Consider the following 27,105-nt stretch of genomic DNA (forward strand, 5'->3'; position numbering starts at 1 on the left):
TTTCTTAGGGTTTTAAAAGATGTTTGCTTGTATGAACCTCAGACATTTACTTTGGTGTGCGCCTGATCGTTAAAATGAGAGTGAAGACCATGGTGAGATTGGAAGAGCATCTCAAACAAACTGAAGCATAGAGGCGAGAATGTCATGGTTTAGGAATGCCTTACTGCAACATTACCTTAGCAGATTAACAATAAAGAATTCACCATGGATTCTATCAAAGGGCTTCAGGAATATGTGAGATCATCTGTAAAAACAACAACAGCAAAATAAGTAACAGTAGAAATCCATCCTCCAACATCAACCAAAGCACACCAGTAAATCCACCAAAGACTGACTGAGAATTAAGAAATGGAAAGTCCTGGGCTGAGTCTAAGCCCAGATCTTGATCTCCTTGAGATCCTTTGGGGTGAAACAGGCTGTACATGCAAGAAACATCTTACTGTTACTAAATATCTCTAAGTTCATCCTTGAAAGTTAAACTTTCATGAAAAATCCAAATTCATTTAATATAAAGTAATTATGCAAATAACAATCATTTCAGTCTTGTATTTCTGGCAATTTTGATTATTATTGTTTACAGCCAATTAAATCCAAACTCTATGTTCTCAGAAAATCTGAATATATTACATAATGTAATAATGAAATAGAAATATCATGTCATGCCCGATCATGCAGAAGACTGCTGACTGGACTGATGTCCAGAGGACAGTCATTGACACCCTCACAACGAGGGTAAGCCACAATAGGTCGATGCTACTGAAGCTGGTTGTTCCCAGACTTCTGTATCCAAGCATATGTATGGAAAGTTGACTGGAAGGAAAAAATTTTTCAGTCAGTCAGTCAGTTTCTACCGCTCATTCCATAGTGGGTCGCGGGGGAGCTGGTGCCCATCTCCAGCAGTCTATGGGCGAGAGGCGGGGTACACCCTGGACAGGTCGCCAGTCCATCGCAGGGCAACACACATACATCCATACACACACTCATTCATACATCTAAGGGCAATTAACCTTACAGGCATGTTTTTGGACTGTGGGAGGAAGCCGGAGGACCCGGTGAGAACCCACGCATGCACGGGGAGAACACGCAAACTCCATGCAGAAAGACCCCCGGCCGGGAATCGAACCCAGGACCTTCTTGCTGCAAGGCAACAGTGCTACCAACTGCACCACCGTGCAGCACAAAAAAAAAAAAAAAAAAAAAAAAAAAAAGATTTTTCCATTATATTCTAATTTATTGAGATGCACCTGTGAAAAATCATGTAGCAATCAACATATCTCTTCAGAGAAAAACAAACCATTATGCCCATCAATATGAATGTCCATTTGAATGGATTTGTCAATGCAGATGCATAGTTAAAATCCAGCCTGAATATAGGTTGGTCATAACATTTCAGTAAAGATATATACAAATTGTCTATAATCTTGTCATGGAAGTCGTTAAGGCAGGACCCAAGCCCAGCGATGAACTGTCAGCAGAGTTCTTTAATAATAATGAAAAGGAACTTACAGTTGGAGAAAACAAGGCACAAAACACAGGAGACAAAACTGTGAAATGGAGAATGAGGCAGTACGACGGAAGAAGCCAGTTAAACACAATGACAACCAGATAGTTTATATACGAGAGAGGGGGGGGGGGGGGAGAGTGGAGAAAGGCATGGCCAAACAGGTGGGAGTAATCAGGTGAAAATGAGGAACAGCTGAGAAGAATAAAGGCAGAGGGCACAGAAGGGAGGAGGGAAACCAGCAGGATCTGAACAGAGATACAAAGAAACCCAGTGGAAAACTCCAACAGAATAAAAAGTACCAAGAATGTGAGAATGAACTAAGAATTAATACACAAAGGGAAGCAAAAAGTGGCAACAACTACAGAACATAAACAACAGGGAAATTAAGAAAACAGAGACATGAAGGAAACTTAAAACTAAAACACCTAAGGTTCCTTTATTTAACTTTTTAATAAAATTCAGCTTCCTTCTTTAATTAAATTAGTGTGCCATAAAATGTTTCTTACCATAGAGTAGATTCCATTCATTTCACTGTTGTAAATATATCCTTTAAATTAGCCTGTTTTCTATCTGTTCCTTTTCAGAAACCACGAGAATGTCTCTGATTTAGAACTCATAGGTAAATAGCCTTCAACAATGCTTTTTGAATGTAAATATCTTCAAAAGAAGAAGCAGTTTAACTTAATTTGAAAGTGTTTACCAAAGCTAGATCTGCCCCTGCATGCATTTTAATCGTGCTATGATCATGAATTGGAAGGTTCTTTGAAGCCCAGTATTACTACCTACATTTCTGTATGACTCCACAGAACATTAATACTCTCATGTCATGGTCTGAAAACGTCTGCATGCACCCACATACACAATTTCTTTCAAACTCACTCATGTCTGGAGGAATGTTGAGTGTCTCTATAGCCCCTCTCCCTGGAGATTAGAGCTCCCCATGCATGGCCTCTCTGCTCTCCTCAGATTCATTCCATTCCATAGTGTGTCCCCTAAGAGCTGCTGCATTTTTATCTGAGCCAGGTGATTGTGACAGATTGGCCCAGTGATGCACGCGCACACACGTACACATCGGCACACGTTTGTGTACACACACATTAGAGGCTCTAACCGAGGGGAGGCTGCTTTGTCCAGGGAGGGGCAGACAGTGCCAGGCTCCGGCTATAAAACCCTCCCAGGATTAGACCGGAGTCCTGCCCTGAGCTGGACTCTTCCTCCGTCCTTTGTGCCAGGACACTGTCAGGACCAGTAACAGACGAGCCGCCAACATGAATGACATCTACAAAGCAGCGGTATGTTCTCCTACTCAGCTCATATGTGTATACAGTCAAGTCCTTCTGATGAGGTGATTTGGTTTTGTTGGATGGTCCCCAAAACTCACTGAGAACTAATCTGGGAGGAGAGTTATTTTCTTATAAATCACCACCCTTAACATTTATATGTAGTGAGTAGATAGATTAGTTTGTGATTGTTAATAAGCTGAAAACATCTCATATCTTTTTGCTTAGCTGATGCTATTTGAGTCCCGAAAACGTCTGTTGATATGGCCTGATCAGTGCATCCCTCCCACCACAGGCTGGTATCAAACATGTCTGTGGATCTTTAACCATATTAGACTTGGGAGCCACTTATTGGGGTCAATGAGTGACGACACATTACCGGCCATCACTCTGCTGCTTCATTCTTGACTTCAAATGGACCAGTCATGCTTCTCATCACTAATTTTGGCAAGTTGCTCCGATGCTTCTGCTTCTTAGTGCTCTGGTGCCAGAGAGGGCCTTCTGGTTTAGATAAACCCCTCCTCTGCCGGATTCCAGCATTATCTGTGATCCTGAACGCTGTGCTGTTATCTGTCCAGCCCCTCCTGCAGGACTGTGGGCCTGGCTGCCCTGTCTGCTCACATCCTAGCTGACCAGGCCATCTGAGACAGTAAAAGCACACAGGAATGCATTCTGTGTGTTAATTTGGATAGATCTTTTCATATATCATCACTTGAGGACTGTGTTTGTTTAGAAGACTGTGTCTGAATGTATGGCTACTTAATTTACAGCAGACAACAAATGATAACTCCATGATGAGCAGCTGTCTCCCTCTTTCGTTGTAGCCTTTGCTGGATTACTGCTCCATTGTTGGGTCATTTCCACCGCTATGTTAATTTAACACACTTTATGTGTGGTTCCGGACCATGTTGTGTTTATTTGTAATTCCTGGAAAGCTCTAACCTTCCAACACCGAATTGTCTAAAAGCTATAATGACAACAAAATACTTTTTCAACTTTTAAATTGAACTATCTTAGAATTGACATGTTTGAATTAAATTTAAAACAGCGGGTTGTCAGAAAATTCTCTGTCTGCATCAACGAAAATCTACAGACAAATAAATTACTGCGTATTTCCTTTAAAAGGCAGAAATTATAATTTACTAAGTTTTTGTAAATCTAACAATGTAATGTTCATCACAATATATTCAGTTTCTTTTTAAAATTAACAGTGGTTTCCAACTAAATGTTTCAGCGAAAAAAACTCTGATTTGCTGTTATTTGTTATCAGTGTCAGTTTTTCATTCGTGTTGCAATATTATACAAGAAGCCTCTTTGTCCTGATCAATCAATAACGTTTTATTTTAGGACAAGAGGGCATCAATTAGTGTTTGGGAGAGAGCTAGCGGTGTCACTTAACTCCGCATTTAAACAGGATTTATTTGATATAAAAAAAAAGACAAATTTTACAAAGTTGAGATTACACATTGTCTTTAACATCTTTTATTAGGTATTATGACAATTACAATTACTAAGGTCAGCTATGTTGGCATTTTTAACTCTTACCTTAATGGTTAGATTTTTAAAATACTGGCAACATTTCCTAGTGCAGAAACTTCGAAGAGATTGAATGGAAAGATAAAACAGAGACAGTTTGCTGTAATATGTTAAGCTTCTTTGTTGTCTGCTGAAGTCTCTCTCCTTGTGGTAGCAGCTTGAATGAACCACTAGCAGGCCTCAATAAAAAGCACACCTTGCTTTCAAGAAGCTTCTGACACCTTAAAGCTTCCTGTTACTTCACTTTTAAACACCAAAGTGATGCTGAAAATAGTTAACTGAGTCTTCTTCCCTCAGTAATAACTTCAACTCCAAAGAGCGCATGCATTTGGTATTGTTTGTTCACTGGCTGGCAAAAAGAAACAATTATTAGTTTCTGTCCAGCTGATTATGGTCAGGTGTAAAATAGTCCAATTACCTGCCACATTTGTGGTTTAACCAGTGGTGGTCGAGTCTGCTGAACACATCTTTTTACCGAATAGTTAGCAAAACATACGTCATTAAAATAGCCTGAGGGCTGGTGTACATTTGTAGAGGATTTCAAGTTCACATTCCAAAAACTAAGGCACTTTCACATTGACTATATTAAAATGTTACTATTTGGCAACCTGAAACAGGGAAGACCCCACTGATTTTGTTCAGGGCATTTAAATGGTTCATTATTTTAATTGTTTTATCTTTTACAGGTTGAACAGCTGACAGATGAACAGAAAAATGGTGCGTAAATTGTTTATTAAGTGAATTGTGTTATTACAGCAGTGGTTCTCCAGCTTTTCATAGAACATAAGTTTTGCATATACCACCATTGTCATACATAATTAGGACAGCAGTAAAACAGAACTTGGACTATGTCAGTCAATTGTATTATGATTACCTCAAATCAAAGAAAAGGATTTATAGAGGCCAATGAACCTAACAGTCATGTTTTTGGACTGTGGGAGAAAGCCAGAGTACCCAGAGAAAACCCATGCAAACTCCATGCAGAAAGAACCCCAGCTGGGAGTTGAACCTAGGACCTTTTTGCTACAAGGCAGCAATGCTACCAATTGCGCTACCAGGCAGCCCATAAAGCAAAACAAATAAAATACATAAGGGCATTCCCTTTTTTACCATCACAAGTGGTTGAAGGATGCAATTTAAATATTTACTCAGTTTTAACTCAGAAGTTTACATTTTAAAGTTCAAAATTGGAACGATTAACAGAAAGGTCCCTTGAAGGGGATTTATAGTGGGATAATAGTTTCTTACCTCTATAAGGCTGCCTTGCATGGCTTGTGATTGTTGCAAAAAAAGTTTTTTTTTTTGCACTTTCAGAGATTTTTATCGTAACTTTTTCACACACATGAATCTACCACCCTCTCTAGTGGACGTGTTTTTGCACAGTTTGAAAGTATAAGATGCAAAGCAATTCATTGTTAATAGCTTGTATTGCTAATAGTAGTTAGTCTGCATGCAGAGCATAGTTTGAAAGTTTTACTGCTTTTCAAACGTGGAACAGGAACCGATAAAAGTGACATTCCCAGATCCAGGTTGCAACTTCAGAGGTAAATGAACCTCAGGTTAATTGGCTATTAAGTCTTGTTTCTAATTTACTTTTTTCCTCTTCAGTTTAAACAAGTGGTTCTCCAAACATTTCTTTTCCAACCTGTTTGATTGTTGGTGTTTAGTAGCTCTACATCACTAATAAATCTGTAAAATTTTATCATGCAAATAAACAATCCTATAGAATACCACTAAGGGCAGCCACCAGTAGTCTTTAAACTAGATATTTTATCAGGGCATTTTTTGTGACATTCCTGCTTATTAAAAAAGCATAGCTAAATGAGCATGTAGGCTACTGACTGAATTTACTTTTAAAAACTTTTTGTGTACCGTTGTGATGTTGCAGAGTTCAAGGCCGCCTTCGACATCTTTGTGCAAGACGCAGAGGACGGCTGCATCAGCACCAAGGAGCTGGGGAAGGTTATGAGGATGCTCGGTCAGAACCCCACGCCAGAGGAGCTGCAGGAGATGATAGATGAGGTGGATGAAGATGGTAAATCAAATAGGCAAATGAATGATTGACCTCTTCATACCCATAGATCGGTGACCAGGTCCATCCTGCTGTGCATCTAAGCATCAGTCAGGCCCTCTGTACTTAATGTCAAATGCCAGTCAGAGCTCGTAAAGACATCAGGATGTGTCAGACTGGATTAAAGGGGAATTGTGTATCAAATGATGCAAAAGTCATTTCTAATTTTCCATGTGATGTAATGATCAAAGACAGAGAATAACATTTTGTATTTGCTTTAGAAATGTTTAGCATGCAGTATATATTTTGACATGTTCTCAGATAACAAATATAGATGACATTTAAATGTCGCAAAAATTTCTGTTTGGCATTATGAACTACAGGTTTCTTGAGTCAAATATTTTTGAAAATATGAAAATCAGCTCTGAAAAGATGCTCTGAAATGTTTGTGCGCAGGGAGCGGCACAGTGGACTTTGATGAGTTCTTGGTTATGATGGTAAGATGCATGAAGGACGACAGCAAAGGGAAGACAGAAGAAGAGCTCGCAGAGCTCTTTAGGATGTTTGACAAGTAGGTTTTTTTTTTTCATAAACCCTACATCCATCAATTAAAAATGAATCCACTAAAAGCAGTTAACTTGTGCAATCTTTGTATTATCTGACTAACAGGCGAGGGAAATTATCTTTAACAAGTGGATGCTTTCATCTCAAAACTACCACAGTCTAATTATTAAATTGCTTTTTAGTGTGGTTCCAGCAAAGTATGCTCCCCATGTGCAAATTATGAGCTCTGACAAAATGCCAAGTAGCTCTGCAGAGAACTGCATGTAGTTTGCTCCCTAATTGTTTTTGACAGCTCTGAGTATTTCTAACAACCGCTAGCATATATGCCAGACACCTCATCGGAGCATCAAAGAACCAACATGCCACCCCTTACACCCATCAGCAATGGTTTCACAGAATTTTGAGCCCTCATATATGAATGTTCACATTACTATATTTTCCTTTAATGGCACCTGTAAAGCTTTTTGTAGATTTTTAGTAAACACAACATTAACTGCACTGCTTTGATTGTGCAGAAATGCAGATGGTTACATCGACCTGGATGAGCTGAAAATGATGCTGGAATCCACAGGAGAAGCGATCACTGAGGATGATATCGAAGAGTTGATGAAAGATGGGGACAGGAACAATGATGGCAAAATTGACTACGATGGTGAGGGGTTTAAGCTTCTAAAAACAAAGAAGCGTAATATTAAAAAATGCCACTAAAGACGTCTACAAATCTTTTTTTGACAGCAATAATGTGCAGTGGGTTTGTCTGGTACTGTGCTTGATTGGTTCAGATCCTATTAGGCAGACTGGGTCTACTTTATGTTATTTGGTAATTATACACCTAAGTAAACAAAGGCTCCATCAAGGCTCCGTTCTCAGACCACTTTCATCCAACATTTATTTGTGCCCCCTAGAATATCTCTTATGATATCTTAACTGATAAGTACAATTTTACAGCAGTCAGCTAGAATCAGTGAGGCTAAAAAATCACAGAGCATACAAGAAACCTAATAGGCATTTTGGGCTCAGACCTATGTATTAAAATCTACATCAAATGTATTACTAAATCAGTTAATTATCAACTTAAAGAAATGGCAGAATATAGGGTTTCCCTTCAAAACGAGACAAAGAAAAGTTGTCCAGTCATTGACCAGTAAAGCACCTGACAATACTTTGTTTATGAACAGTGACTTATGAATGATCTTGCCCTGTGGTGGAGGAGGAGCTGTTTTCTAACCAAACCTTTCTTATTTTACAGAATTCTTGGAGTTCATGAAAGGAGTGGAGTAATTCTGAACAGGAGATGATCCAGAGTTATTTTTGAGTGTCACTGTGACTCCCAAGTCATCTGTGGAAAACTGGATGCTGATGGAAAACAACAGGACAACATTGCAAATACTGTATCTGAATATTTGTTTTTGTATTTTCTATCATATCTTGCTTTGTTGAAGACACAATTTGTGACTTTCAATACTTTAAATCTGTGTAAATGTGTCTAAGTGACTTACATTTTTTGTTGAGACCAAATATTTCCCCTTTAGCTGGTTTATGTTAGGTTTTTGTATTGTCTTCCAGGTAACTCCAAACGTTCAAAGGCCACAGCCCAATTACTAATGGGATGTGGAAGATGTAAATAAACTCAAAGTAAAGTCTTGTTTGACTAATCACTTTGTCCAGGAAATACACTGGATCCAGTCAGTGTACACGCTATGATGTACGGTACACATTGTATGCATTTCTGTGTATCTGACGTCCCATCAGGCTGTTTTATTCTGTTCTCATGTTTCAGGTTTGACAGCATGCTTCTACATATAAGGTCTACTTGGAATGTGGGCTCATGTCATAAATAAAATCGGAGCAAGAACAAGATGAATTTGTCAGTGTAGTGATTTTGTCTGAATTTCAGTTTCTAATTATTTTCTAATTTTCTCATTTCTTACAGCTGAAATTTGTGAGAGGAGTAAGGCTTTGTGAATTGAGTGGGTTGTCTGCGGATTAGTTGTGTGTGTTATTTTGTCTGGCCCCTAATCTGCATGACAGTCATGTAATTGTTTTCTCTTTTCTGTTTTGCAGAACCTAGTGGCAGAAAAATAGAAACATCTACTTTTTTTTCTCTCTAGAAATGAACTTTCTTTAGCACATTTTTGATCCATCTGTGTAGTTTCTTCTCTGTATCATATATTGTCTTTGAGCATGTGAACTATTCTAATGGATGTATCCAGTTACACAGCCTGTTGACACAGGAGCTATTTATGTCTAATTATGTTAGTGCACATGTCAGAGGATCAGCGCCACCAGTTGACAGTCAGATGCTTTTGTCCTTAAAAAGAAATCTGTTGACTACAGAATAACAAGGCTGTTGTTAGCGCTGCTTTAAATTCAGCAGAAATGTTAGTGCTTCTGAAGTATCTGGAACAATCAGGGTGGAGTAATACATTTTAATGTCAGCAATCATTTCATTTATTTTGAAAAAAAAGCTATATGTTTTTATTGGGTTTTCTTTAAAAGGCAAACTTAGAGGTTTTCAATTTTCCTTTTAAATGAAATCATAAAACATCTTGGTAGCATACTGATAACTGCATTGTGTAAGCCATCAATCTGACTCACTCCAAATGCAGAATCATTGGCCCAGGAGTCATGCAGTTATTATAACGTCCACTTGATGTCAGCAGGACAACATAATCTCATGCTCTCATGTTTACTTATATTGCCATAAGATTTGTTTTGTCCAATTACACTCTTTAAAAAATACCAAATATATAACCCTAAACTGAATGGATTTAACACAAGGTTGATTCCAGTTGCCTTAAAAATAAAACTGTCTATTATGAGTAGCATGAATTATTTGCAAATAAACAGTTAAAATATAAACATATTTGAGAATCAAAATCTTTAAAAAAAATAATTCTTATACAGAATCATTGAAAAAGTCAGAATGATGTGACTTTATTTTTTTGATGTTAGATCTCGACTTATCTTTTATAAAAAGATAAGTCTCTTTTATAAAAGAACCTTTTTTTTAAGGATTTTGTAGTTTTGAAGGGGATTGACTATGTGCGAGCGGCTGACGTCAGTGGCGTGACTGATGACAACATCCAAAAGATCCTCCTACCTCCCTCTTTGTTTTTCTGCTTTCCTGAAGGTGTTGGCGGTTTCAGGGAATCAAAACTATAAACCTGCACTAAAATACAGTCACTCTGCTGCAGTTTTACTGGTAAAATCTAACACGTTGACTCATCTGCAATACCTCCAGTAATACATGAAAAGTCAGTATTTTTTTTAAACCAATAGATTTAATCCAAGTCATGAAATGAGGTGGAAAATGTCCTATAAGGAAGTTGGTGTGCTTGATATTCTCACTAAGATTAGACTGCCCTGCTGGCTGAGCTCAGTATAGGCTCTGCAGCCCGGAACAGGATGAGCCACAACTCGGCACCATCAATGAGAGGTTGGGCAACGGCAGAGCAGAGTGTGAATGAATCTGGGGTGTGGTGCACTATAGCTGCAAGTTGGGTGGAGAAGTGAATCAGTTACATAAGACCCACTTGATGACTCATGCCTGCTGTTAAGAACACACTGCAGATATGAGCCACCTTTAAAATTGTGCAACTTGCACTAAGAGAAAGGGGATGTGCACACTGTAGATCACAGTAAGCCACCAGTGTTATATAACTAACTTCATTCAGCTTCATACTAACTGTGTTAAAGAAATGGCTAAATCCACTGACGGAGTGAGTCAGGCAGATGTAGAACTTGTTATAGTAAGAATAAGACTGCTGAACTGGTTTTCATAAATTATTTATTCAAACCATTAGATCCACTAAAACTGTGTTAATAAACCATGTCAAGAGCAGGGTGTTTTCACAACCCTTTCCCAGCTTCGAATGATTTATTGATTTGTAAAATCCCCAGAAGAGGGAGAAACACCCCACCCCCACCCCCACGTGATTTTAAGTCTAGAAGGCATTCACTATCCAAAACATCTTTCAGACACCCACACAGGCAGATCTCAGCTGAAGGTGGCAGTTTTACGGTTTGAGTCTTGGAAGTGACACAGTGCGAAATATTACAGATTGGACAGAGAAATTCTCATCTTTCTCAACGTTCTCATTAAAATGAAATAAAGGAAAAGCAGTTCACAAATTTTCTCTTTGATTTTGTTTAGAAATCTATTTATGGGGATTTATTTTATGCTGTTAATAGTATGACAGTTCCACCTCTCATTCTAAATGATCTAATTTGTGATAAAGTTGAAAGTTAATATTTACACACTGAATAAAAAGACACATTGCTTTTTTTCCTCACAGTCTTACTTCAAATCAGCCTAAATCTTTAATGTTTTCACTCAGTTAGGATTACAAACAATATTGAGGGATTTTTTGAGGCCCACATTTCCAAGCATACTTCAAACAAACTGCTTCCTTATGTGACACCATGGGAAAATTTTAAGAAATTAGGCAAGAAATCAGAAAGAGAATCACGGACCTCTGCAAGTCTGGTTCATCTTTTGGTTTCAATAAGCGGAAGCCTGAAGAGCCAAGTTCATCTGTTCAAACAGTTATATGCAATTATAAACAGCATGAGAATGTCCGGCCACCATGCTGTTCAGGAAGAAGTTTTCTGGGTCCTAGAGATAAAGGTCTCAGAACAAAAGCAAAGTGTCATGCTATGGTGCTTTTTGGAGACATGTACAATGGTCTGATGAAATTAAAACTGTAGTGTTTGGCCAAAATGAGCATTGTTATATTTAGAACGAAAAGGTGGGAGCCTGCAAGACTGAGAAAACTCTCCCAATTGTGAAGCATGGGGGGCAGTATCATCTGTGTTTAACTGCAGGAGGGCATGATGCACTTTACAAAATAAATGGTATCATGAGAGAAGGGATTTATGTAGAAGTACATCGGTGTAGATTCTCAGTTATCCAGGGCATTACAATCCTAGGTGCTTATGTAGAAGGCAACTGGACATCCTCTCTTCTTTCTTGAAGTTGTTTCACCTCCAATCCAAAAGGCTGCTTCAGTTCTGAAAATGGGTGAGAAGTATCAGGCTTAAGAACTGTGGTAAGAAAAATCACCCTAATGGGGCTTTTAAGGTCACTGACCCTACGCTGCATTCGGTGCATTTAGTGTTTTGATTATTGTCACTAGACGATCAGAGCAGAAAAGCTGTCTGAAAGCAAGGTGGCCTACAAACCTGAATGAGGCCGTGAAAGAAAAATGCTTGGCCTTTTTATTTCGTGTACACAAATTCCTGGTTTAAACTCTAAATTCGTAATCTTGGATCATTGTCTGCTTAAGTAGAACCAAATGTAGGATGTTTTTGTTGCCATAAATACACAATGAGGAAGTGGAACACTTTTGACTGAGAGAGAGTGGAAGCACTGTGGATCAAGCTAGAACAGACAGAATATTGTATCATGACGCTCCATCCCACTTCTGGTGCTGAAAACACTGAAGTACTGTCTCTGGACTGCCCCACCATAATGGCCCATAGAGAAGTAAGACCCACAATACAAAGAAATCTCAGATTCCACTGAAAGCTATTCATTGATTCCCATGAATAACAGTAATTGTTTCCTTTTAATGCAGCTCCAAAGGGTTTATCTATTTTTACCAGCATTTAAAGGGAAACTTGAAGTTGTGCATATGAAATGATAGAGGAAGAACTGCACAGTGTACACTTCAGTCCATGCAGCAAGGTGAAAAAAATAAAATACTGTTCCTCAAATATTTTAAAACTGGTCAAACGTTTAAACTCTTTTTTTTGGAACTACAGTAATCAAAGATACAAAGTCCTTCTGCCCCTTAACTTAAGGCACAGTCCACAAATTTTGACATCTGTGTTCAAGATGTGTTGGAAAGCCATTTGGTCTTTTACAAGAATAATCATTTTATAAATGTGGGCTTTTTCCCTACAACGTAGAATTTTTTATTTGTTTTATATTATGCTACTGCAATAAAAGATCTATTCATTTGAAGGTTGTTTTTTTTTTTACATCATTACCAGGAATAAATATATGTGAAAGAGCTTAATGTGTTTTGTTTAACACATTTAGCTCTGGTACTGTGCTTGAACCAATTAAGCACAGTACCAGTGGTCTAAACGATTCCATCAGTGGCCAAAACAACTGAAGGGAGGACTAAATCACATCGATTAAACTACTTGGAACATCAGGAACTCAGGTCAATCCCTGCGGTGTCATTAATTACATCCCTTAAAACTCCAAGCCCCACTAAGTCAATACATAGAAAACCACTTCCCGATGCAATTACAGCTGCAATTGTTTTGGGGCATGTTTTACCATTTTGCACGCCTAGAGGCGGAAAATTTTCCACATTCTTCTACGGAAAATCACTTAAGTCAGATTCAATAGAGCATTCAATAATTTTCACGCCTTGGCAGAGATTCCTAATGGCTTTTTTCTGGTATTTGACTAGGCCATTCTAACCCTTGAATATGTAATTATCTAAAACATTCCAATGCGGCCCTGGTTACATGTTTAGGGTTGTTGTCCTGCTTGAAGGTAAACCTCAGCACCAGTCTCAAATCTTCTGCAGCTTCCCTGTTTCTCCTGAAGAAAAAAAAGTGGCAAAGTGTTGTGAAGTGTTTTCTGCCTCACATAAAGTTTTGTAAGTAAGCAAAATTCTGTTTCGGTCAGAGCACCTTCCCCTATGAGGGTTGTGGCAAACTGCAGATGATACTTCTATTGGCTTTCTTTCCGTAAATGCCAGTATTATGGAAGCACTAACAGTAGTTGTCGTTCCAAGCCTAGTGACTGCTTCTTGGATAAATGCATTCTTGCCTGTCAGATTGGATGGACAGTCGTATCTTGGTAGGTATAAAACTTGCTCAATACCTTTTTCATATACTCTTGCAGATAATGGACTGAGCAGTGAACATCTTCATGAGATGTTCAAAGCTTGGGATATTGTTTTTATAATTTAATCCTCTTTAAACTTATCTACAACCCCATCCTTGACCTGTCCCTTGCTCTTCTTGATGCTGCTTCTTCACTAAAGTTCTCTAAAAACCTTCTGAGGCCTTCACAGAACACATTAGTTACTGGTAATCTTCGAGGGAAATTGCTTACACTGGATTGTATTTAGGTGTATCAGGTGAAGAAGTCTGAAAACTCCTTCAACACACCATACATTCCAGATGTTAATCAGAAAAAAAAAACATGTATAGTTTTCCTTCCATGTCACAGTTACATGATATTTTATGCTGGTCTGTCACATTAAATCCCATTAAAATCCATTAATGTTTCAGGGAAAATGGGAAAACGTTCAAACGGTTTAACATGCCGTCTATAGGAGACACACAGGTTTTGATTTTCTGTCCTGTGATATAAATATATTAGGTTGATTTGAAGTTTTTTAAATCCTAAAGACATACTGACTAACTGAAAGGTCTGACAGTAAGCAACATATGGTCTTGTGTGAATGGCATACCAGACAGTAAAGCACTTCCCAGCAGCACCTCCTCCTCTATCATTTTTTTTTATGTGACCACATGACAGACAGATGACCTTTAATTTGTGTTAGTCCTCACACGACACAAAGAAGGGTCCCTTTTCATTTAGTTAGCCAAAGATTAAACTGCAAACAAACATCACTTTGTGCTTGGCGAGGGCACGCTACCGTACTTCGCCGCATGGTGAAAATGGCCACAAAACGAGAGACTTCTGGTGCTAGCAGATGGCTGCCTCAGTCTGCCATGAGGATGTGCCATGTGGCTGTGCTTTACACATGACCCACTATTTTTGTTGCCAAAACTCACACTCACTACACTGCCTGGGAGAACATACATGTCTTTCAGAGAGTGCCGAGGAGTCACATGAGTCCTGTTTTAAACAGATAGTTTATCTGTAGGAGGTTGCAGCAATGATAAGAAACTTCCTGTTAGATGGCTTAAGGTCCAGTAGATATCCTTCTTCGTGACAACGCAGCAAACAAGAGGATTAGACAAAACAACTTGTGGTTAAGTTGTATTTTTTACATGGAGTGGGAACGCAGACAGTCAAGCCTCACTAAATGTCTACATGAGACACTCTTCTATATATATTTAAGAGAGCCAGACTGGCTTATTTTCTTGTGTACATGGGGAAGTAGGAAGCTAATTCAAATGTAATTCAAGAGTTCTGGGAAAGGACTGACTATCCCCATAAAATGGGAGATGAAATCCCTGGCATGCTCACGCATACTGTTCCACTGCAGTCACTCGTCCCACTGTAAAGCCTGACTAAAAGGCTATTTCTAGGATTTCTTAAAGAACTTTGAGGACAATGAAAATGTTCCTGCTTTTGTAAAGAATAAAATTGACTAATGTATACAGTCCTTTGAAAAGTGCCCCCTTACAGATTTCCTTAGTTTTTGCTTCTTTGTCACTCTAAAATGTTTTACATCAAAAATGAATTTTAATATTAGACAACGATAACCTGAGAAAATGCAAAATGCACTTTTGAAATGATAATTTTATCGACACCAGCCTGGCTCTATGTGGAAAGTAATTGCTCCTAAAGCCTAATAACCGGATGTGCCAACCTTGGCAGCAACAACCTCCATCAAGTGTTTGTAATAAGGGACAACAAGTCTTCTACATTGATGTGGAGGACTTTTGACCTGATCTTCTTTGCAGAATTGTTGTAATTCGGGTGTTGTTGAACCTTAATGCCCTGTCAAAGATTACCCCACAGCAATTCCTAGTCCAGACCTTGACTAAGCCATTATAATACTGTTTTGTTTTTTCTAAGCCATTCAAAGGCTGAATTGCAAGTGTTGTTCTTCTGCATAACAGAGCAGCTTTTAAGCTGAGGGCCAGACTGCCTCCTTTTGGTGAGCAGTGGTTTGGAGCCCTCTCTATGGATGCCATTTTTGCCAACTCTCTGTCTTATTGTTGAATTATGAACACTTAACCGAGGCAATTGAGATAGGATATACCCAAAGCTTGCTTTTTTTGGTGACCTTCTGGATGTTGATGCATTGATGCGCTCTTGAACTCATTTTTAGTAAGCTGGGCACTCCTGAGAAGATTCACCATTATTTCATGTTTATCCATTTGTGGATAATGTCTCTCATTACTGTTCGCTGGAGTCCCAAAGTCTTAGAAATGGCTTTATACACTTTTCCAGACCGAAAAATGTCAGTAACATATGTTCTTGTTGCTTTTAGAAATATGTATTACTACTTATTTTCATACAGGTTGTGTTCAAGTGGTTTACTGATTCTGCAGGTCTGACAGGAATCAGGCCTGCGTGTGGCTAGAGAAACTGAGCTCAGCTGTCAAAAAAGTGATTTACTAAGATAATCCATAATTTAAGGAGGAGGTCAAATAATTTTTCACATAGGACAGGTTGGTTTTAGTTGCTATATCTCAAAACTGCATGTTATACTAAAATTGGTTTTAATGTGTGAAAAAAGAGCAACAAAAATAGTATGAGGGCAAACACTTTTTCACAGTACAGTAGCTATATGTTGAAGTCCAGACGAAGGGCAGCCATTTAGTGATTGGACCAACTGCATAGCTCGGATGAGAACGCTGCAACCATGATGTCATCCGATCCTGAGGCCCATGATGTCAGAGACAACATGCAGCCAAATAGTGAGATTAGGATTATTCTCTGTGGGCCTGAACATCTGCTGTACACAAGTAGAATGAGACAAGTGGGACCAGAAATCCCTGAAGTAAGTTGTAAGCAGTCATTCACATGAGAACAGCTTTTACAGTGGCACTGCCAAACATCCAGTGGATAATAATGACCCACTACTGAAATGATGAATTGTTTAATGCATTATTTTATCAGCATGGAAAAATAGATTGGAGCAGACTAAATATAAAGAGTTGGGGTGAATTTAAAAGAATATCTCCCTGTTATTGTGCAGCAGGAGCAGCTGTGAAATTCTAAGTCATGCACAATTCTAAGTATGTTCCTGTAACCACAGCAGGTGCGAACCAGCTCCGATTGATTTCTGCTCTGCATCACACACACACAAACACATATAAATACACCATAAACCGGCCTACAAACATGCACAGGCCCCCTCTTAACCCCACAGTGAACTAAAATCCAGCCACATGCACATCTGTTTCCCGAGCTCTGACTGCTGAGTAAACACATTAGCCTCTGCTTCCCTTCTCGAGAGATCATAAAAGGACAAAAATGTCCCCTGTATTTGTGTCACTAAAACCATGGCCTACTCTGAAGCAGAAGTCATTACATTGCAGTTCTATGATTATTTCATTTATTTGACCTAAAAATGTACCTAAAAATGCTCCATCACCCTTCCAAAAAGGCTCTGTAAAGTATTATTTTATGATAAGAGTTTATTTCTTGTATTTTTCTATAAGACCTCATACAAATCTTTAAAGCTCCCAACAGAAAACCGTTAAATTATAATTACAGGCTTTAAATAGCTATACCAAACAGGTAGGACACTCAGGAGAAAGAATCAGGCAAAAAAGAGAGTCAAATGGCTGTGGCCACACGGAATCTGAATTTGAATGAAATCAAAAGGCCCTGCAATCCATAGCAATAAAAATTGGTATTTAAAGGTGTGTATCTGCATAAATCATTCTGTGCACTTGTACAATGCGTTTTACCACAGATATATAGTGGCAGCTCAAGATAATGCCTCTGTGATTATCATCAACAGACACCATAGATCAACATTTCCTTATCGCGGGTGTCTTTTAAGACCTAATCACAGGTTTGCCCAGCAGGTATGTGGCTTGCCAGGTTCAGTTATGTTTGAAAACCCATCATTTAACAGTTTTTTTGTTTCACCACAGAGAGGTGGTGCCAGGCAAGTCTCTTCATGCTGCCATGAAAGGTGAAGATTTTACTCTCAGCCAGCTGAAAAAAAAAACACTCCTCTGAGCTGCTGAAATAGTTTTTAGGTGGTATCAAAGTGACACTTATCAAACCATGAAATGCTGAATGGATCCAGCACAAAGCATATTGCTAAATATCCTTTTTTTCTCGTTTTGAAAGCTTGACCTCCATTGGTAACTGTTTTATCTTTTTAATCCGTCAGCTTTCCTGGCATAAAGTGAAAAAGTTCCTTTAGCCTTTTAATGTTTTGCCACTTTACAAACACAAATTGCTGTGTATTTCATTGGGATATTAGATGATATTCCAACACAAAGTGGTAATTATGAAGTGAAATGAAATTTTTATCTGATTTGACATTTGTTTTACAAGTACTTATCTAAAAGGGTGGCATGCATGTTCAGACCCCATTACCCCAATACCCCTGAAAAATATCTGGTGTAACCAACTGATGTCAGAAGTCACCTAATTGGTAAATGAAGACTTGTTTCTTATCTGGATAAATACAGCTTTTCTTTGAAGGCGTTTGAGTTTGGTAGGAGAACTTTAGAGAACAAACACCTTGAAAAAGAGCAATGACAAAAACAGACAAGAAAGGATGAAAGTTGTGAACAGATTTAAAGCATGTTTAAGTTGTAAAACAATACTCCAAGCTTTGAACATCTCCCAGAGATCCATTTAATCAGTCATCTAAACATGGAAAGAGTATGGCACAACTGCTAGCCTACCAAGACTTCCACCTAAACCAACAGGCTGAGCAAAATCCTTAATTAATCCTAAATTAATTTGAGAAGCAACCAAGTGGTCCATGGTAACTCTGGGGGAGCCGCAGAAATCTATAGGGCAGGTGGAAGAATCCGTTACCAAGAGAATTACTAGTCATACATTCCTTAAATATGACCTTAAATGAAGAATGGCAAGAAAAAAGCCACAGTTGAAAGGAAGCCATAGAAAGTCCAGTTTAACGTTTGCCTCAAACCATGTAGAAGTAGATGCAGAAAACATGTGGAAGAAGGAGCTCTTGTTAGATGAGACCAAAATGTAGCTTTTTGGGCTAGATCCAGCTCAGTCTGACCAAGCTCGAGTTATTTTGACAAAATAATCAGTATACAGATGTGTAAAGCTGTTAGAAACATAAAGAAAATACATGCAACTGTAATTGCAACAAAGGGTTGGTCAACTGATTTTTATTAGTAAAAGGAACTGAAAACCTTGCACCATTTCCCTTTCCCTTTCCAATTATTTACTATTTTGTGCTGGTCTATCACATGTAATCCCAATAAAAGCACAGCATTTAACAAATATTATTAGCTCCAAGAACCTGTTAAAGCCTCTGCTTCGTAATTATTGGTACTCGTACTCGTCGTCTTCTGCTTTATCCGGGACCGGGTCGCAGGGGCAGCAGACTCAGCAGAGACGCCCAGATGTCCCTCTCCCCAGACACCTCTTCCAGCTCCTCCGGGGGGAGCCCAAGGCGTTCCCAGGCCAGCTGAGAGACAGAGTCCCTCCAGCGTGTCCTGGGCCGTCCCCTGGTCCTCCTCCTGGTGGGACGTGCCTGGAACACCTCCCGAGGAAGGCGTCCAGGAGGCATCCGGTATAGATGCCCGAGCCACCTCAACTGGCTCCTCTCGATGTGGAGGAGCAGTGGCTCTACTCCAAGCCCCTCCCGGATGGCCCGTTGCTGAAAAATTTGTTCCTTTCAGCCAAGAACAAGAAATCTGGCATCTGGTGGAGTCTTCTGGTGCTTTAGCTCATCTACTCCAAGCTGTGATGTGTTGTGTGTTCTGAGTAGATATTCTGCACACCTTGGTTAAACATGTGGTCATCTTAGCTACTGTTGCCTCTCTATCGCCTCAAACCAGTCTGCCGATACTCCTCACATCAGCATAGCATTTTCATCCACAAACTGACGGTATTTTTTTTTTGTGCGGATTCTATGTAAACCTGTGGATGGCTGTGTGTGAAAATCCCAGGTCATGTTTCTGAGATTCTCACACCAGCCTGTAGTTCAAAGTCATATTCACATTCAGTCACCTAAATTCTTTCTCCCCCTTTGTAATGCACCTTTTCTACTGTAGCGAGTTGTCTTCACCCGACCTAGATGTCTGAATGCATTGAGTTGCTGCCATGTGATTGGCTGACTCCCTATCTGTTAACAGGCAATTGAACAGATGTACCTAGTAAAGTGGCCACACAACAAAATGAAATTGCCTTTTCAAATTTAGTGTCTATAAAATAAGCCTAGTTTATTATAAATGTGAATCCCCATTAAATGGTAGCACATGTGCAAATACATCATTTGTTCTTTCTTGTAGAAGAGAACAGGATATTGCACTTTTGTCAGTTAAAACCCAAAACCACAATCTGATATTAAGGAACTAAAGCAAGTGAGAAAGGTCTCGCAGTTTTCTGGCTGCAGAGGAAAGCTGTCAAAATTACTGCTGTATCATCTTCCTTTTTTCTTTAAGTGCTATTTGATTGATGGCTGAAGGGCGTGTTGGCGCTGCGCTATTGACAGATCTGGCCTTGTGACTTGCCTTTGTGTCAGAGAGCTCGCTGGAGACAGGAAGCCAAGCCTCAGTAGAGAAAGTAGAGAGAATAAAAAAAAGCAGACTTCTGACCACAACTACATCTCTGAGCCTGGACAGCGCACTACGACTCTTTGGTTATGACTCAACCACAGCACCACTTTGTTTTGTTCTATTAGCAAAAAGACTTTGAAACAAAAAAGGCAAGGAAACTATTTTCAAGTAAAAATAAACAATATATTTGTTGTAAAAACCAGTACAGAATGCCTTTTTGCTTAATATATGCTAAACATAAGGATTCCAACAGGGTCACTTCCACATCCTTCATGATTTACAGAACATGTTCCCCGTAACAACCATGTTTTATGTACATCGTTACAAACATACAAAAACAAAACAGCCCTTGGGTGCGTTTTAAGAGGCCAAGATGACACGCAACGGACTTGTACAAAAATCCCTGAAAAATGTCTCTTTGTTGAGGTAAGAATGCTCCAGTCAAGCTTGCTTCCTCTCGATTCCTTTCGCACTTTAAATTCATTCACCTGTTCAAATACAAGACTGGCGAAAAGAGAGAAAAGCTATTTACACTTGGGGACCCCTGTAACAAAAAGTGGCTGCAGGCTGAAAAGTGTTCAAGAAAAACCCAAAATAAGGCGGGTTTCCAGTTATTTGTACCCTTATTACTTACATAGCTGCTCTTTTTTAACTGTGGGAAAAGCCAGTCTTTAACATTATACCTCAACATGGCAACTAACTGTTAAGTTTCATATTAAAGAATGGCCAAAGCCCTCAGGACAAACGGGCAATGATGGAAGATAATCTTATGTAAAAATCAATTTCATGGCTTCAGCAAAGTTACATTTAAACTGTTTAAATTATAGGTAGCCAAATGAACTTTGATTTGAACAAATAGTAGCTTATTTCCCTCAGCTAGAATAACAACACGTGCTGTAATGGACCCCAGGAAACATTTGGATTGGCTACAGATTTGCTTTAGACTATAAAGGCATTGTTCATAACTAGGCATGGGCTGATATCAAACTGTACCACGGTTTTAAACATTTGCAGTTTTCAATAAAAAACAAATTTAAATTTTCTGTCATACTAAAACTTTAGCAACAGAATAAAGCCATCATAGATCCAAGGTGGTGCTCTACAGAATCATGTTGTTTCATGATTTGTGGAACATACAGACAATAAAACACACTTTAGGTAATACTTTTGTAATACTATTGATATTGTAACTGTTTATGTTAATATTTTATACAAAAATTTAATTTCAATTTAACTAATAAGCAATATTATTCAAATTTAGATGCTACATACTGTAAATAATACATTTTTTTAGAATATGTAATATTATTTTGGCCGCAGTGGGAGTTTTCGCTTCCCTGTGTTAAATAAAAAGAATTAGCTCTTGTTATACATTTTTTATTTAAATTTAACCATGATTAATTATACTCAAAGTTATGACACTGGGAAAACCTCATACCAGCCCATGCCTATTCATTACTGAACCAAATAAGTACAACAAACAACAGTCCAAAAACAATTAAAGACTGAAAAGGAAATATTGTGAAGAGTCCATCAATTATGACTGTATATGGCCATTCATTAATACAGTGTGTTGTGAAAGTTAGATTGGTTCTATTGTTAGATTAGGCATTTTAAGGCATTGAGACAAGAGCTTTTGCATTTCTGTGCATATGGATTCTGTTGCTCTAACAGATCAATGCAGCTCGTTGTGAAGTTGAACACTGTCACTGTTACTGCTTGTGTCAGCAAATCAGGCATCTGACGAGCTTAGAAAACCACCACAGGAAACAACATCATAAAAAAACTGTTATCGCTCCTTATGTCGACTCCAGCTGAAAGACATTGTGATTGGTTGGTGTGGTGAAGAAGAGCTGCTCCTCGCTAGTAGAGCGGTTATCACAGGGCGTGTGCCGCCCCAGTGTCCTCTCAAAGTCTAACAGCTGACCCATGAAGTTGAAGTTAGGTGAGATGTTGGACTTCTTCCTCTTCACAAAGTCGTACGCATCGTTTAGAGAGAGGTTGAGCCTCTGCATCAGGTAGGCCACAGTGACTGTGACTGAGCGGCTGATGCCGGCCAGGCAATGGACCAGGATGCCACACCGCTTTGATCGAGCCTCATCTGGAGGAGAAAGGGAAAATCCAGGTCAGGAATGTGTAAACAACACCATTATCACAAGTTCTGCTATAAGAGTTAGTGCAATTCTAGCTCAGCCCTGCTGTGAGTAAGTAAATAGCTTGCAAACCGGAATCAAACACAACCACAAAGAGTGGAAACATCACTTCCTTCCTCATTCATTGCATGAACCTGCTGAGAAACCCGCTTGTGACAACACAACACAACAACCACCAAACAAACAAGTGAATAGTTGTGGTTTCAGGTGCAGTCATGGTGAGAAACACCAAACCAAAAGCAAAACTGAAACGCCACGTTGTGATACTGCCATAAAACAATAAAAATTGGCCAAATAAGATTAGAGTGTGGTAATGTAATCAATTAAATCACTTCCATAAAAACCACGAACTGATCACATTTTCTGGCTTCCGGTTTTATATGAGGTTTCATCATTCGATTCGGATTTTGAGCGATAATTATTGTTTTTATTTTATGGACTGTAACACATACAAGAGAAAAAAAAGTGTTTCCTTGATGAAGCTACTAGATCAAGGAACCCGGATGTTACCAATTTACTATAGCGGGAGAGGAACTATACTGTCCCCCCCCCCCCTCCAGTTTTAAGTTTGTTGGCATACTCACCAATAAATGAGATAGCTTCTGGAAAGAACTGGGACAGGTTCTGACTCCAGTGGTCTGAAATAGGGATCTTCTTGTATCTGAAGTGGCTCTTGTGCTCAAACACATTGGGCAGATTAGGCGTGACGTTCAGGATGTAGGTGATGTTGTACTGGCCCAGCACGTCTAGGTTGCTGGAGTCTTTGGCACAGCCCAGGTAGAGGTAGGGTAGGATTTGGACGGGAAAGTCTGGCTGATTGCTGGGGACGGGGCTCTCCTCTGGTTCCGTTGCACTGCTGGGCTCCCGATCGGACTCGCCGTCTGAACAGTCCGAGCTGATCCGGAGACCTCCAAAGCCCAGGACAGGCATCGGGGGAGAGGAGCTCGGACAGGAGCTGTCCAGGAGGGTCTCGCAGTGTTCTGGGTACTCTGTGTGGAACTTCACAAAACCACCTGAATATGAGATATAAATACAGTTAAATTATTTAATCATATCTGAATATATATATTTTAATCTGTGATGCACCATCTCCCCTCTGGCATGAGGCTGCGGTCCATCAGGTCCAAAACCTCTCGCCACAAAAACAGCTTCTTCTGTTCTGCAGCTAGGCTCATTAACAAGGCCCTGGTCCCCCACTGAAACTTTCCCCTCACAAATAGTACAAATATCTCAGCACATGTAAATACTATTTCATTTTATTGTATATTGCTGTTATTGCATATTTTTTTATATTTGCCACGGTGCTCTATTTTTCTCATTACATTCCTATACAACTTTTTTTAACTACATATTTCCAAATGTATTTATGTCAGCTGTATGTTTGTCTATGTGTGTAGCACCAAATTCGTCGTACGTGTGTATCATACAATAACTTCTTAACCCTTGAGGGTCTGTGGGACCCATTTTCATTATTTACTGAAGGAAAAATGATACAATTAATGTAAATTAATTGTAAATTTGTCTCCACTCATAACATGATTTTAATTAAGTATTTGATTGTGAGGCTTTAAAAATCACAAAATGCAACGGGTCCACCAGACCCAGAAACATTGGCTGAGTAAAAACAATATGAACACCACACAAGGGTTAAGTCAAAAAATTTAAATCAGATAAAAGGGTAGAAGTACATTTTATAATGCTTAATAGAGAAAATCTTAATTTTCTATTGGATTTAAAAACAACTACCTCTAGTAGTACCTGCAAGACATTTTTCTCTTTTATGAGTTTTAGTCTTTAGAATATAAAATTTGAATTGTTCAAAACTGCAATTGGCAGATCAGACCTAAATAAAAAGGGAAACAGATAGCCTGCTAATTGTTAATTAATAACTAGGTATGGGCAGGTATGAGATACTTACTGTTTGCTAACTTTGAGTAGAAGTGGTAACAAACATTTATAACAGTTTAATTATTTTGACTTCAAACTGAAAAACAACAATTATTCCTACTGCTGGCTTAATGACTATTGATTACAGTCATAAAATTAATGTCTATAGCACTTATTTTGAAAAACCTTAAGTTTCCACACTATGACTGGCCATGTTTCTCTCTATTGAAAAAACTATTCCAACTGCAGATTTTGTATTTCGTGAAAGCAAAAGAAAATTATAATAGCCGTCATTCAGCCAGCTGACTGGCAGTGCACAGCAAGACGTGGGGGAGGGGCATCGCTGCTTCAACAGTCTGTTTTCATTAAACCTGGTAATAAGGGCACATCTGTAAAACTGTAAAAGCAAAAAACTCATAGAGTGGAAGATTAAATTTCTACAACTCACTCTCCCAGAGACCATTAAGAAAGACATCTTTAGTTAATGCATTATTTGGCAACTTTTAGCTTTGTTTATTATATTAATAACTAGCCATGGGCTAGTATTGCATATATTTACTGTATGATAATCTGGAGTGGACAAAAATGTTTAACAAAAATGTGAAACATGATAGAAAAGAAGTCGTTATCCCTCCTGCTGCTAAAATGATATAACATACTGTTATTACAGATTATTACAGTTGTAATAATCGTATCACTAACATTAATGTTATTTTCATTTTGATACATCTGTAGTTTCTACATCATGACAGTCTGTCTTTTTCCCAGAAACATTTCCAAAACACCAACTTTTTCTTTCTTGTAAGCAGTGCAAAAGTGCAATTGCCTTCTTCCAAACAGCTGAGCAGCAGTGCGCAGCAACAAGGGGGTTGGTTGCCCAGCTACTTAATGTGACAGTCAAATAAGACCTTGGTATACCTTGATGCCGGTAATGTCCAAAGCCTATTATAACTTAAGGAAAACTCTGGTAGTCGTTGACCATTACGAAATGTTCCTTCTTTCAGCCAGCTGACCTAATGTGTCAGCAACATGTGGGGTAGGGGAGGCAAGGCTCTTCAGTGATTTAGATACAACACCTGAACCTGGCCCATGTCTTATCAAAAACTGTAAGAGCAGAGGCATATTTACTTCAGAAAGCTGACCCCCCCCCCCCCTCCACACGGACCATTCATGAAAGACATGTCCGTTCCTGCTGGAGCAAAACATGCCGCAGCCATTTTGTAATTTTAATTGAGAATCTCAGCGGCGACTAAAACTTTTGAACAACTTTCAAACTGCGACCACACGACACAGGATGAGCCCACAAGTCAGCCTTTACGACATACTAATAACAGAGACATGAACAGGTCTACTTTAACGAACAGTACATGTTAACCCGTGAAAAGTCGCAACATTTCTATGGATACTTTTCGGTCCTGTTTACAGTTACAGCGCTAAGTGTCCAACTGTACTGGTGTATACATCCCAAACCCACGTCTTTAATGAACAATTCAATTGTTTCTAAGATTATATTGGCATTGAAAATCGTCACCTTCCAGAAAGTACGCTTTACAGCCGTCCTCTCGCAGTTTGTTAAGAAGCAGAAACAACACCGTGGCCGGGAAGCCGCTGTCCTGCCAGTCCGCGGAGCTCTCGTCGTACAGGACCACCGTGTCCGTCTTGCACCGCCTCAGGAACTTCTCCTTGTCCTCGTGTTTGGGGATGACGGTCTGGATCGGGATGTTGCCCTTCTTGAACCTCCGCAGCATGAGCCCCGTCATTGCCAGGTTTATGGCGGTCTCTATGTGGGATGATTCATACAGCTCGTGTGAGCGGCAGTCCAGCAGGAGAAGAGAAGTACCTCCGGTCTCCAACTCCAGTTGCAGCCATTCCACGCTCTTACTCGGCCTCGCGTTAGACATATCGCACTATCATGCTACACGCAAATACTTTGCTTTAGTCCGTCATCGCGCCCAAAACAAAACAAACAAAAAAAAAAACACAACAAGGAAAGAGAAGCGTTAAATGTTGCCCCGCCAGTCCATGGCGCTACTGCTTGAGCGAAAAGATTTCCCCTTTTTCCTCCTCTCTCTTTCCATCAGTCAGTAAGTGTGAGCTGTCCCAGCGAGCCGAGGAGTTTCTGAACACTTCAACTTCCTCTTAAATGTCAGTGTTCAATTGCCAGCGAACTCCTAATCAACTGCTTCACACCGTACCAGGGTTCAGCGAGCACATTGTCGTTTTTATCATTCCGATGTATGCGAGTTTTTTTCTTTACTTTTCTCGGATGACAGAAGAATGAGTCGAGAGGAGGAGTTTGTTCCTTACAATTTAAAGTCATAGCAGAAACATTACAAAGTCCAGGAATGTCTGAATGAAATCGGGTTGAGATCTCTCTCTATTAGGCGCAAGTTGCTTTCATCACAGTTTTTGGTGATATTCCCTACAGGTGGATCTTAGTAAATTAGAAAATAATGGAACATTTCCTTTTTTAAAGGAGCTCTATTTATAAAGTGAAACTCATACACGGCATGCTTTTGTCACACAAAAATAATATTAGGCAAGACACTGTGAGTGAATAAAACGTTGCCCCATAATCGGTTAACTATTTTAAAAGCTAAGTTGAATTTTACCAGCCACGTCCAAGAAATCATTTAAATAGAACCTGCCTAACAACACAAAATAGACTAGAAGATCTCAGAAACCAATACATCATGCAAAAGAAATTCAACAACAAATTAGAAACAAAGTCTATTAGTCTGGGAACGGTTGCAAAACGATTTCTAAGCC

General features: G+C 39.2%; 2 protein-coding genes across 4 annotated transcripts in view; one reads left to right on the forward strand and one right to left on the reverse strand.

Annotated features, from left to right (window-relative positions):
- tnnc1a (troponin C type 1a (slow)) overlaps positions 1 to 8,755 on the forward strand; it is a 43,028-nt gene extending 34,273 nt beyond the window's left edge. For 2 of the 3 annotated variants that reach the window (XM_047378576.1, XM_047378439.1), the window contains exons 2-6: positions 5,007 to 5,037; positions 6,209 to 6,355; positions 6,788 to 6,902; positions 7,411 to 7,547; positions 8,145 to 8,755. In XM_047378576.1, the coding sequence (XP_047234532.1) occupies positions 5,007 to 5,037; positions 6,209 to 6,355; positions 6,788 to 6,902; positions 7,411 to 7,547; positions 8,145 to 8,176 (462 nt within the window). In that variant the 3' untranslated portion in view covers positions 8,177 to 8,755. Of the gene's footprint in view, positions 1 to 2,666; positions 2,797 to 5,006; positions 5,038 to 6,208; positions 6,356 to 6,787; positions 6,903 to 7,410; positions 7,548 to 8,144 lie in introns of those variants that run through there. The other variant, XM_047378511.1, reaches the window with a different exon arrangement.
- Positions 8,756 to 20,457: 11,702 nt separating this feature from the next.
- LOC124876785 (dual specificity protein phosphatase 7-like) lies at positions 20,458 to 26,616 on the reverse strand. Its single transcript, XM_047379791.1, has 3 exons — positions 25,868 to 26,616; positions 23,034 to 23,462; positions 20,458 to 22,397 (listed from the first exon to the last, which is right to left on the reverse strand). Exons 1-3 carry the CDS (start codon positions 26,235 to 26,237, stop codon positions 22,096 to 22,098), a joined length of 1,101 nt encoding a protein of 366 aa, XP_047235747.1. The 5' UTR covers positions 26,238 to 26,616; the 3' UTR covers positions 20,458 to 22,095.
- Between the last annotated feature and the right edge of the window lie 489 nt (positions 26,617 to 27,105).

Source organism: Girardinichthys multiradiatus, chromosome 1, assembly GCF_021462225.1.
Source record: "Girardinichthys multiradiatus isolate DD_20200921_A chromosome 1, DD_fGirMul_XY1, whole genome shotgun sequence".
NCBI classification, from domain to species: Eukaryota; Metazoa; Chordata; class Actinopteri; order Cyprinodontiformes; family Goodeidae; genus Girardinichthys; species Girardinichthys multiradiatus.